This window comes from Olea europaea, chromosome 18 (genome assembly GCF_002742605.1).
Source record: "Olea europaea var. sylvestris chromosome 18, O_europaea_v1, whole genome shotgun sequence".
Classification (NCBI taxonomy): Eukaryota; Viridiplantae; Streptophyta; class Magnoliopsida; order Lamiales; family Oleaceae; genus Olea; species Olea europaea.
The window spans coordinates 23,359,158-23,372,780 of record NC_036254.1 but is presented as its reverse complement, the minus strand read 5'-3'; the positions used below and the strand labels follow the sequence as shown (position 1 = coordinate 23,372,780).

Sequence of the window (13,623 nt, the reverse complement as noted above, 5' to 3'; positions counted from 1 at the left end):
ATTGGAGATTTTAGTTTGTGGCGCAAGAAAATAAGGGTCTGTTATTACAACAGAGGTGTGCTGGGGTCGTTAATGGGGTATGGCCTGTTGAGATGAGTACATATAGGAGACAGGAGTTAGATGAGATTGCCTGGAGTTCAATTTTCTTACATCTGTTTGATGGTGTACTAAGAAAAGTTGGGGAAACTACTACTACTCAAGTCTTATGGACCAAACTTGAATCCCTCTACTTGACTAAATCTATGCCCAACAAATGTTATCTCCTTAGGCAATTCTATAATTTTAGATTTGATCCCTCCTTAAGCCTAGAAGATAATTTTGATAAATTCACTAGATTGATTCAAGAACTGACTGACTGTGAAGAGGAATTATCTGAAGATCAACAAGTTGTTGCTCTGTTAAATGCATTAGGTGATAAATATAGAGAACTGAGAAATGCTTTAGAGTATGGGAGAACTGATCTTACTGTTGATATTGTGATATCAGTTCTAAGAAATAAAGAACTTGAACTTAAAACAGAATCCAAAGACTTTAAGTTTGGGGAAGGTTTGAATGTAAGAGAGAAAGTAAATCAGAACAAAAGGAATAATCAATGTAACTTTAATTCACACAAGAAGGGAAAGCCTCAATTTCCTAAATTCAGAAATCAAAATAGAAATCAATCAAAACCTAAGTTGCCAGCCAGAAAATGTTATTACTGTGGTAAAATAGGACATCTCATAAAGGACTATTTTAAGAAAATATCAGACATGAAAGGTAAACCAAATATAGATGGGTCTGCAACTGTTGTCTGCAATAATGAACTTGATATACAAGGAGTTGTTTTTGTTACCACAACCAAAAGAAACCAAAATGAATGGGTTCTTGAATCTAGGTGTTCTTTTCACATGTGTCCCATTAAAGAATGGATCATTGATTATATTGGCCTGAATAGTGGGGGTCAAGTTCAGATGGGGAACAATATGACCTGTCAAATAAGAGGTATTGGAAACCTTAAGTTATTGAAAAACAACTATATTCTTGAATTGTCCCAGATCAGATATGTACCTGATCTTCAAAGAAACTTGATTTCTTTGGGGCAATTGGATGATGAATATCAAATTAGGATTCATAAAGGACAAACTGTAATTAGTCTTAACTGTATAGAAATAATATCTTCTCCTAAATCAAATGGAATCTTTACACTGCAAGCTAAACCATTAGTTGGAAATAGCTCTGCAGTTGTAAAATCACATGACAATAAGACCCTGATTTGGCACAGGAGACTTAGCCATATTAGTGAAAAAGGATTAACAATTTTAAACAAATTAAAATATTTTGGAAAGGATAATATTGAAAAACTAGAATTTTATGAAGATTGTGTTATTTGAAAACAAAATAAACTGCCTTTTAAAATTGAAATTCACAAATCAAATTCTATACTAGAGTATTTACATGCTGACCTATGTGGTCCAGCATCTGTAAATACTTTAAGTGGGTTTAGCTTTTATTTACTAATTGTAGATGATTTTTCAAGAAAGATTTGAACTTTTCTTTTAAAACATAAATAAGACACTTTCCAAAATTTTAAACAATGGAAACTGATGATTGAAAATCAAACAAACAAAAAGGTAAAGGCACTTAGAACAGATAATGGTCTTGAATTTTGTAATTTTAAATTTGATCTTCTTTGTAAAGAATCTGGAATCTTGAGGCACAGAACAGTAACACACACTCCTCAGTAAAATGGTATTGCTGAAAGGATGAATAGAACATTATTGGAAAAGGTTAGGTGTATGTTGCTTAGTTCTGGTCTTCCAAAGATCTTTTGGGGAGAGGTCCTAAAAACTGCCACTTATCTGATAAATAGAATACCTTCAAGTGCTATTGATTTTCAAATTCCTGAATACTTATGGTCTAGAAATTCTCCAGATTACCTGAAATTAAGGGTATTTGGCTGTGCAGCTTACTCTCATCAAAATGTAGGGAAACTTAAACTTAGATCTCAAAAATGTATCTTTCTAGGTTATGGTGAAGAAATAAAGGGTTATAGATTATGGGAGAGAGAAAAAGGTGGGTTCAGGGTCATCATCAGTAGAAATGTGATTTTTGATGAAAGTAAATTCCCTTGTAAGATTTCCCCAACACGAAATACAGATTTGACCCTTCCTGTTAAAGAAACTGTCCTGGATAGTCCAAAAGATAATTCTAATGAACCTGATAATTTGATTGAGGTGGAGTCTATTCAATCTGAAATAGATCAACCTCAAGATGAGTCTGATGCTGAAAATCAATCTCAGAATACTGCCCTTGAAAATTATCAGTTGACTAGAGATGAAACTAGAAGAAATAGGTTCCCTTCTACAAGAATTAACGCAGATGAATTTGTAACATTTTACACTGAACTTGAATCTATTAATTCTGAACCAACAACCTTTGAAGAAGCTAAAAATTGTAAGGTATCCAAACTTTGGCCGAAAGCCATGCAAGAAGAAATGGACTCTTTAACTAAAAATAATACATGGATTCTTGTCAATAGGCCTAAAAATCAGATGGTTTTTTTTATTGGAAATGGGTTTATAAAATTAAAGAAGGTGAACCTAATCTTGGGGGCATTAGATATAAAGTCAGACTTGTGGCAAAAGGTTTTACACAAAAAGAGGGTATTGACTATAATGAAATTTTTGCACCTGTTGCTAAATACACCTCTATCAGAATCTTACTTGTCTTAACAGCCCACTTCAACTGGGAGTTAGACCAGCTTGATGTTAAGATAGCCTTCCTAAATGGTGACCTTGAAGAAACAATTTATATAAATCAACCAAAAGGTTTTGAACTAAAGACAAAATCTGAACAGGTTTGTTTATTAAAGAAATCTCTCTATAGTTTGAAACAGGCACCAAGACAATAGTATAAGAAATTTTACTCTTATGTTCAAAATTTTGGATTGCTTAAGAGTAATTTTGACTCCTGTTTCTTCTTCAAAGGTTCAGGTGGACCTGATTCTCTCTATCTATTATTATATGTTGATGATATGCTTATTGCTTGCCATGATAAATCTGAAATTATTTCTGTTAAAGAAAAACTTAAATCTGAATTTGAAATGAAAGATTTAGGACAAGCAAAGAGAATTTTAGGCATGGAAATCAATAGAGATGGAAAGAATTGTGTTCTGTATGTAAATCAAAATTCTTATGCGAATAAGATACTTGAGAAGTTTGCTATGACTGAGTGTAAATCTGTAACTTTACCTATTGCAAATCACTTCAAACTTTCTAGTGAACAGTCACCTAAAACAGATGAAGAATATGACAGAATGAGTAAGATACCTTATGCAAATGTTGTTGGCTCTATTATGTACCTTATGATATGTACAAGACCTGACTTAGCTCATGGTATAAGCATGCTTAGTAGATTTATGGCAAATCCAGGTGAAACACATTGGTTAGCTATCAAATGGATGTTAAGATATCTAAAGGGCTCAATTGAACTAAGATTAAAATTCCAAAGATGTACTGAAGGCATTATCCTGAAAGGATATACAGATTCTGACTTTGTGGGAGATCTAGATAAAAGAAGATCAACCTCCTCCTATGTGTTTACTCTGTGATGGTTGTGTTAGTTGGAAGTCCCAACTACAAAAACTTGTAGCTCTATCTTCCATTGAAGTTGAATATATTGCAGCATGTGACGCCGTTAAAGAAGGTTTGTGGTTAAGGGGGTTATTAAATGAAATTGGTTTCATGAATGAAACGGTTAGAATCTGTACTAATAACCAGAGTGCAATTCATTTGAGTAAAAATCCTGTATATCATGATAGGACTAAGCATATTGATATTAAATTTCATTTTGTTAGAAATGTGGTTGAAAAGGGATTAATTAACTTGGTTAAAATCCCAACTGAATTTAATCCTTCTGATATTGGTACTAAGATTTTACCTCTAAACAAGTTCAGAAATTGTTTGAAAATTCTGAACATACTTTGAAGGTAATAAATTCAATTTGATATTTGAATTTTATTTGTTGTTTTTTGCAAAAATCAACTGACTACTTTTCATTTTCTTTTTACAGGTTTTATAGAGCAAATGAAACAAAAATTAGACCAAGTTTGAATCCACGAAAGAATACCAAAAATAGATCAGCAAGGTGGAGATTGTTGATTGGGCTACCTCCCTATTCTTGGTTGGCCCAACTTGAATAACATTGGGCCTGGCCGGGTTAAATTGTCTTTTGGAAATTAAAAGCATTTTTCAGAAACGCGTTTTTTCTTTTATAATTCGCAAGTTCTGTGGATCTTACACTTGGCACCTTTGTGATCATTGGACTGTTGATTTTTTGGTGGTTTGTTAAAAGCCTCGTGCTTCTTCATTTTCACTCTAATTCTGAGTGAACGGTTCTAGGGTTTTCTTCGTCTTCTCTCTGAGGGTTTTCCGAACTCGTTTTGTTCGTGTAATTTCTGAAAGCAATCTCTAATCTGAGTGATGTTAGGGTTGTATATGGTATATGATCTGTGAGATTGTAGAAACTGAGTGTTATGTTAAAAAGATGCGATAGAAATCTGAAATTGAAGAAACGATAGTTTCTTCATATATTCTTGTATCGATTCTTTGTGATTCTTAGTGGATTCGAGTCTAATCTACTTTTGTAGATGCTCAACGGGTGAGTAGGCCTTTGGCTGAACATTCGGACCCTTAGGGGCGAAAATACTTGTGTTCTTTACGATTCTGTAAATCTTTATTATTTTGATGCAATCGATTTTAGAAAAGAATAATCTTGAGACCAACATAAAAAAATTATAAACATGAGCAAAACACAGGCTTTGGTTTTGAATGTGGTTACAAAAAATTATTGCATCAAATCATTGACAATATAGAATGAAATTGGTTTTTAAATACCAATAATGTTAAAAAAAATATGAAACCAATGACATAATAAAGATTATTTTGGCATCTTCATCTCAATCCAACCTGGGATTTGAAATTCGGGCAAGGTTAAGCAAAATAAAAGCGACTTCTCTGAAAATTTCCTGGCTTTTGTCATTAACCAGATTAATTATTTGAAAAGATAGATTAATCCTATAATTATATTTTAAATTTAATGACATTGTTACGCCTCTTCCAGATAGACTCCAAAAGTGACCCTATGGCAGCCACACAATGAGCGAATCTATTCCCACACGCCACGTCATCAAGCCCATGTTGCAATTTCCCTGAACATTCATGAAGAGGCCGAACTCCCATGAAAAAGCCGAACACTATGAAGGGGCCGAACCCTCTTGGCGAGTCCAAACCCTCATGGACAAGGTGAGGTGATGCGAGGCAGTGTAGGGATCTTCCTTACAAAATCTCTTAAGATTAATTGATGTGATAATTTACTGCACAATCACTCTACCAAGTCAATTTGTAAAGTCCAGTTCTTACATGTCAAGTCAGGTCATAGGGTTGGAAACGGTAAAAAAACATTAAATGTGCCTGTCCTAGGAATGACAGAATGATGTCTGTGATAAAGCACCTCGACTATCAAGATAAGACCACATATCTCTCTATCCAATGGTTAATGTTTCTACTCTTCTACTATAAAAGCTCACACTTAGCTCATGTTTGTCTTCCTTTAAAACCAAACTTTTCAATTCTCATACTCATTTTCAACAATATTCATACAATAAAATATTTTGTACATAACTCTAAACTTTTTTTCCTACTTTTTAACTACACATTCTTCAAAAAATCACTATTAAAAATACTATTATTATTTTCTAAATAATGGCCATCAAACTAGGGTTTAGTGTCATTTGAAAGTAATGCAATTTTATACTCTCAACTATAATTTTGTTCTCTAATTGTTCTCTTTATATTCTGGATCCTAACCCTTTTTTGTGGTTCATATCTTTAGCACGTTCCACACCCAATTATATACTCTCAAATAGATTGACTTGATCGTTGGGGCTGCCTTTCCCACCATCAAAGATGGCCACATGCTTTAACGATTTATTCAAGTGTGCAGAAAGGAGGCTACCTGGACATGAGTGGAACGAGGATCTATTGATCACGTCATCCATTCAGATTAAATAGGTTAGGTTGGCTCTTTTAGGCTTAAACACAACTGAATTTGTTGAAATTTGGTTATGTTGAAATTTTTACTTTTGCACTAAGTAGTTTTACAATGTCCCTAACTTCTGCTTGTTGCATCTATGTCTTAATTTTTTCCCCGTTGAATGCTTAATATCAATCTCTTATTAACTAGAACAATTTGTTCTTGATGAAGGTTTTCATCCAAAAATTTGTGAGGAGAGTGTAAAAAGACTTACTTGCCCTTCATATGTTTAAATAAGTAAATGTAGCAAATATAAAATCGCGACAAAAGAATTGCCCTTCATTTCAAAGCATGCTAATATAGGATGTTGACAGAAGTCATTATCGGCGGACTAGATATATTAATTAATGAAAAATAATCTGCAACAGAAAATTTGAAGGCAAGCGAAGATGGTGGAGCATTTATGTAATTAAAAAATAGCATAATAAATAAATTGAGGCGTCAGAGTGTTAAAAAGTAAATATTGACGCACAAATTACATTTTGATGCACCAATTTTTAATGTTATGAAAGCTTAAATATTTTCTTATTATAGTACTTATTTTCTCCTTTTTTTAATATTTTATTAATTAGAATATCGGTCCATAATTATGATCTCTTTCCAAAACTAAAATAAAAAGCCGTAGAAAGGGTAATAGAATCTCTTTCGTAGGGGTCAACATATTTTGAAATGAATAACAAATATTAAGTTTCATTTTTGTATTTGGCATTTTTTTGTTTATCTAAATATGATAGGCAAACAAATCTTTATACAACCTCCTAGCTGACTTTTAAGACGAAAACTGTCATAAGGGATAAGATGTTCTAAGTAATGAAAAGCTGATGATAATATTGCGATAGAAAAAAATGAGGATATAAAATGTGATAGTGAACAAATGTTGAGAATTATTGCAATTAAAAAGTGTACAAAAAATTTATAGGATCAATATAACAATCACCGTTAACATCTATAACATAGAACAGTACCCTCGACACAACGAAATCATTGACGCAACGATTTAGTCAGTGACTTAGTTACTTGATGTTGGTTCAGTAAGTGCACGATGTTACAAGTAATAAAGTGATGTAAAATTTGTTTCAACAAGATTCATGTTACTCAATACAACATAATTTAATTCTTATATTACTTTGAACCAATACTGGAAAGTGACAGGGAAATGATTTTAATTCTAATGACTATTTTAAGTTTAAAACAACAAATTAGTGAATTATAGTTGACGTCAGTTTGCAGATTATAACGATAAGAAAAATGCTAGAGCTCACGAATTCATCAGTAATTTCCCATTTTGATTTAGCCTGTGAAGTTAATGGTAATAGATGGCATGTTTACTCGATTGAATTCCTTTGAATCAATTGATAGTTTTTCTCAAGTAAAATTTAATCTATCTAAATAAATTCACTATATTTTATTTGAATTTTAACTTATCTCAGTTCATTCAATCACCAAGAAATTCAATTAATTATTGAAAAAAATAGAATGATGTTATTATCTTCCTATATTTCCATTTTGTATTATCTGGACACATTGCCGTTCACAAGTAAATCAATTATTGGCTGAGTAATCAAATTAGTCAAAACCAGAAGCAAGACAATACACAACCAAATTAAAATCAAACTTTCAAAGTGGATTTCATTGACTGCGCTAATCAGGAGAATTAGCTACAAATATTGTAAAAAGAAAAAAAAAAAGATTAAAATTGGAATCATCGCCAACTTTTGATTGGAAAAGAGAAGAAATAAAGAAAGTGTATCTTTCTTCAAGCTTGAACAAATCTTCTTCCTTCAATTTTCTCATACCCCAGCTCTTCAATGCTACTTTTCTCTCTACTTTATATTTAGCTAGGTATTGTTCTACTATCAATTAATAAATTCTCGACATCTAATTTAAATTTTGCAGAAATTATAACCTTACCATCACCTTCCCTACAAAATATATTCTATTACTATTTTATCTTTAAAATTTAAGGATCCAATGACCGACCTCCACGTCCCAATACGATTTTTATTAGAAAAAATGATTAGATTTGTAGCAGGATACTTTTTTGCAATAATTCTTTTTCTATTATATTCACTCATAATTACACTGGAATTAATTATTTAAAAAATTCTTAAAAGTCAAAACTCTAAGAAATATCTCCTAATCTCATAAATTAAGAGCATATATTTGGTACGACAGATTTTTAATTTATAAAAATAAGGACCAACAACTTTAGTATAAGTGACAATTATTTATCTTTTGAAACAACAAAAAGGTAAGATTAACAATTCACTAATTTTATTTCTGATAATTTTCAATATAAATTTTTATCCATTTTATGTTCTTAATAATGAAAGAAAGAATTTAAATTTATACTAAAAATGACTAACCAAGAATGAAGCTAAAGAAAGAATGAAGAATTTTTTCAGTGTTTTCTTGGGAATCCTCTTGCTAATATTAAAGGATGATCTTTCGTCCAAAGAATAAATTCTTTGCCGATAACAATCATCTTTTCTTCATTAATAGAATTATTTTCGTTTCTTTGTTAAATCTGTCTATGCTATATTAGTTTATCCAATCATTATTCATTAAAAACCAATAAAAACATTCTGAACCTAATCCTAAGCTAGCCTTTTAACAACTCTTTGTTATTCTACACCACATAATTTGAATCAATAATAATTGTATCTTATCTACTACCATTTAACTTTTAAATACGAAGACTCATTAACTCCCAATAACTTCCAAATAATTCGATAACCTCCTAATTGATGTTATGGAAAAGGCAGAGAAAGAAAATCATAGATTTTTGTATGGAGTATAGAACCATATTTTTGTATGAAATCTTACAAAAAGTGGCACTTAAATTGTGGCTAATAATCTCTTTCCATTGTCATCGGGATTGAGATTATCGGAGTGCAAGAAAATGTATATTTTAGAGTTTGGAAAGTAAGGTGATTCAATTATTCAAATAGATCTTGGAATTCATTACTTCATGTAAACATTTTCACTGGAAACTTATGATTATGAATGATATGAATTTCTTCATTTATTGATGAAAGTTAAGGCATATACATACCAAACTTTTGATCAAATAGTAAATAAGACCTACACGTAAAACCTTTTAGAGAAGTTTGATTTAAGGGCTATCACCCTAATTCAAGGGAGTAAAGCTACACAAACATTTATTTTTTGGCTTGAAAACGCTCCCCACCTAGCTTTTTCTGTCCGCCTTTATAATAAAGATAAAGCAAGAATAAAATGATCAATAAATAAGTAGAGAGATGGATGGGGTGGGGGGTGCAACAAATACAAAAGCTTCCTTAACCCCACAAGTAAAAAATACTCCTTAGTTGACAAAGACGGGGGGTTTCTTCAATCTCTAATTATGAGAAAGCAAACACAATTCTGAAAGCTTCAACAAAGGTCTGTTTTGGTGCACAAACAAGGAAAGATGAGAAAGTGAAGAGTAAAAGCCACAAATTAAAGAGAAAAAAGGAGGTTATTGATTTGATTTCCTGTTTTATTTGAAAGGTGCTCTCTGCAGGTTTAAATCAATTGGCGGAGTGAATTTCCAGTAACAGATGATGGCTGGAAACCCTAATTGGTGGAGTGTGAATGGCATGCATCCACAGTCTCGCCATCTCTCTTCTTCTTCTCCATTTCTGTATGTTTCTTCTTCTTCTTCTTCGGCTTCTTTGGATTCTTCGACTGCAAATCCCTCCCAAGAGTTTCCTGTACGGTCATGGAGCCAACTGCTTCTGTAAATCTCTCTCTCTCTCTCTCTCTCTCTCTCTCTCTCTCTCTGTGTGTACGTGTCTGTTAAGGATGAATTTCCACCTCTATTAAAGATAAAATAAATAGTTTACATATAAGGAGTTGAGCTAAAAATGACGTTAAGATAGAACCCAAGTCTCAGTATGTCATGGGGTTTTTGTTTCATTACCAACTCTCTGTGTGTACGTGTCTGTTAAGGATGAATTTCCACCTCTATTAAAGATAAAATAAATAGTTTACATATAAGGAGTTGAGCTAAAAATGACGTTAAGATAGAACCCAAGTCTCAGTATGTCATGGGGTTTTTGTTTCATTACCAACCCTAGCTAGTTCTTGGATCAAACTTCAAAAAGCTTATGAGTTTCTTTATTTTCCCATTTTACTTAGCATTTAAACCTTCTTCTTGATCTGTGCACCTTTATATGCATACTGCAACTAGCTCTGTGTGTTTGTGTCCGTGTAAGATTTGGCCATTTGGGTGTAATAATTTGACACTTGAAGTTATGGTTGATCAGGAGCGGATTGGCTGGTACTGAAGAAGACGAAAAGTTTGGTAATAGTCTTTTTCAGCAACAGAAGAAAATGGAGAATTGGGAAGTCCAAGTTCTGAACCCATCTTTTAGTATTCCTGTTGTTGATGTAAAGCAAGAAACTGCACAAACAAACCAACTTTATGGTAATGTAGAAGATGAATTTCAAGCTTCGAGATCTTCTTGTTGGCCTCAAGTCATTCCAGAATCATCCCCTACTTCTTCTATTACAAGTGTAAGCAACAATATCTTGAATTTCTCCGGCGCCAAGATGGACTACGACCGCAAGAATCAACATCTAGATCATTCATCGGAGGTTGGAAGCTTTATCAGTGATTATAATCCACAAGGAAAAAGAAAAGAAAAGCTATTATTTTCTTAGCATGCCCCAAAAGTATCATGATTAATTTGCTTGAAAAGTTTACAAAATGTCAAAATAACAGCCTACAAAAGACTTATCCAACAAATTTGGTGTCGACCACATGAATTATTTTGCTCCGATTCGTTCAATTCATTGCTACATAGCTGTTAGATTTGTTCATGGTTTGTTGACTGTAAAATTTTCCCTTTGTTCCTTTTGTAAAAGTGCAACAGCACGAGCATTGGTGGGGTATCTAAGAAGCCTAAGGTTCAACAGTCATCCAGTCAACCGGCTTTGAAGGTCAGGAATAATCTCTTTCGCTTTTACAAATTATTATTGGGGCTTCATTTATTTCTTCACAAAACTTGCATAAATTCTTAAGAATATTACTAAAAAAACAGGTGAGAAAGGAGAAATTAGGGGATAGAATAACAGCTCTTCACCAAATCGTTTCTCCATTTGGAAAGGTAAACTAATTGCATTCTTGATTCTCCAGTCTCCATTAACTACTCAATTCAAGGAATAAATCTGCAGCAACATTTAATTAATGCAACATTTAATTAATCTAGTTAAGATGAAACCAGTAAAAAACTGAAAAGAACCTTTCTTTTTACTTTATCATCATCCCATCTAAGGTTGTCTTTTAAGATTATAAAGAAAATTTTGGGAAAAAAAATAATTTGAGATTGAGCTGTGTTCTGGCATATTTCTTTCTCTTTTGCAGACTGACACTGCTTCAGTCTTGACAGAAGCCATTGGTTACATCAGATTCCTTCAGGGTCAAATTGAGGTAAAATATGCTTTGTTTCATCCATAATATTCTGTTCAAACAACAAAAAGAGTTCTACAATTTCTCGAAAATCATGCAGGCACTGAGTTCTCCTTACATGCGCAATGCATCGAGGAGCATGGGTCACCAACAATCTGTAAGTACCTAAACATGCGCATTTCACATTTTCCCATGAAAGACCAATATTTCTTCTCTTTCTTACACACACTGTAATTTTTTTAATTTTTATTTGAATAAACTCACGATGAGCTAATTTTTTTGCTCCAGGTTCAAGAAAGGGATTGTTTATCTCCAGAAGAGTCTGGTCAGGTATGCTTTATTGGATCCCTCACTTTCCTCAAAAGAGGCTTTAAATTAAATTAAAATAATACTATTTGCAGCTGTTCAGTACTGTAGTCACCCCGCATGATATATATGTAGTAGTAAATGATTTGATGTATGACATAATGTGACGGTTAGTGATTTGATGCATGTATGCCACATAGGACAACTTCATTAGTGAGCAATTGCAAATAATATTTTTCAATAAATTATTGGTTATTTATAGCAAAATACAAGTGTTTTGAAGTAGAAAAAGTTGCCTCTGTAAAAAGTTTCCCAGATTTATGAACTAAACCCCTGTTTGTTTCTCATTCTTTCTCCATTAAAATAAAAATATAATCATTATCCATCACATCAAGTCACCAAATTTAAATTTTCATCTATTGTGTGGGGCCCATGACGACCATATTTTTCATTCAAATTTTTGCAAAAATGAGAAACAAACGCCTTCTTAATTTTGCTAATAACAGTTCTTTTTTTTTTTTTTTTTTAAGTAATATTCTTAATGCCAGCCCTAATTTGATGACATTTATCTTCTTTATGAATTTTCTTCATCTAGTTCTTGAATGATGTTAGCATGGAAGGGAGTGGAGCTTATGAGGAGGTGCTCACTTATTTTTCTTATTTAATTAAATGCAATGGTTTCATAATCCAATCTGTTTTATGACCATAATTACAATTATGATTTCAATTTCAATTTGTTTTTATGATACTCCAATTGAGGCCCGTTTAACGACATTCTGCTCTTATTTCTGCATCTTATATAAAAATAATTTGAGGAAGCTCATGCTGAAAAATAAATAAATAAATTTATCAAAAATTATTTAAAAAATTCAAAAACAGTTTCTTAATTTTAGAAATAACTTTTGACTTTTCAAAAGTTAACGGCCTCAGACCCTTCCAATTCTGTGCAACGTTTATATGTCTTGATTAAAATTTGCCAAACTATTTGTTAGGTGAAATAATCTGTAACAGTAGTTTCATAAGAAACCTAACTAATATAAACGATTTTGCTCAATATCTCTTTTTTTTTTTTTTTTTTTTTTCCATTCCGTTCAAAATTTACGTCTCTATAATCTATCTTGCATTTTGATGCTCAACCTCCAAAAAAGGGTCTGTCATGTATGTAATGTGTTGTGTTCAAGATCTGATATAGCCTATGATGTAAAGTGTATTAAGTAGATTCATTAGTAATCCAGGTGAGTCTCTTTGGGAATGCATGAAAAACTGGATTAAATACTTGAAAGGTACATGTAATTTATAGGACTCATGTTTAGAACAAATAAAGATGGTTTTAAGCTTAAAGGCTTTGTTGATTCTGACTTTGCTAGAAACCTAGTGCAGGCACAAAATACAGCAAAGGTGGAGATTGTAAGATATGGGTTGATGAATTTTGTTGAGGCCCAATTATCTCAAAAGCCGGTTTCTTTAAGCCTACATTTATTATCCAAGTTGATGCCCAATAAATGGAAGAATCCGAATTTGGCAAAAATGTGTTCTTTAACTAACATGCTTTCAATTAAAAAGAATTATCTTCTGGATTGATGACACGTGGCGAGCCCTTTACCATTGGATCCACAGTCTCATATAAATAGAGCATTGTGACTTTAGGGTTACACTTTGTATCATTCTTTAGGGTTTTCTAGCTACGTGCCTTTCGTCTTCTCCATTCTTTTCTTGAGATTTATCTGAAAATACATAGTATTTTTTTGAGAGAAAAGAGAGGAGAAACCCTCATGTGAGTTTGCTATGTGGGAAGATTGTGTTGTACTGTTTTTTTTTTTTTTCGGGGGGGT

The 13,623-nt window shown here is 32.4% G+C and overlaps 1 protein-coding gene across 1 annotated transcript; it reads left to right on the top strand.

Moving 5' to 3' along the window:
* The first annotated feature begins 9,345 nt into the window (after positions 1–9,345).
* Positions 9,346–12,624, top strand: LOC111367830 (transcription factor bHLH68-like). The gene is made up of 8 exons (XM_022988894.1): positions 9,346–9,811; positions 10,341–10,671; positions 10,942–11,016; positions 11,118–11,183; positions 11,441–11,506; positions 11,586–11,642; positions 11,774–11,815; positions 12,387–12,624. The coding sequence occupies exons 1-8, from the start codon at positions 9,633–9,635 to the stop codon at positions 12,492–12,494; spliced, it is 924 nt and encodes a 307-aa protein (XP_022844662.1). The 5' UTR covers positions 9,346–9,632; the 3' UTR covers positions 12,495–12,624.
* The last annotated feature ends 999 nt before the right edge of the window (positions 12,625–13,623 follow it).

Bases quoted from the DNA above. Each gene is read 5' to 3' on its own strand.
- LOC111367830 (XM_022988894.1), top strand. From the start codon at position 9,633: ATGATGGCTGGAAACCCTAATTGGTGGAGTGTGAATGGCATGCATCCA. The intron at 9,812-10,340 runs GTAAATCTCTCT...ATGGTTGATCAG, and splicing joins TCATGGAGCCAACTGCTTCT to GAGCGGATTGGCTGGTACTG. The intron at 10,672-10,941 runs GTTGGAAGCTTT...CTTTTGTAAAAG, and splicing joins ATCTAGATCATTCATCGGAG to TGCAACAGCACGAGCATTGG.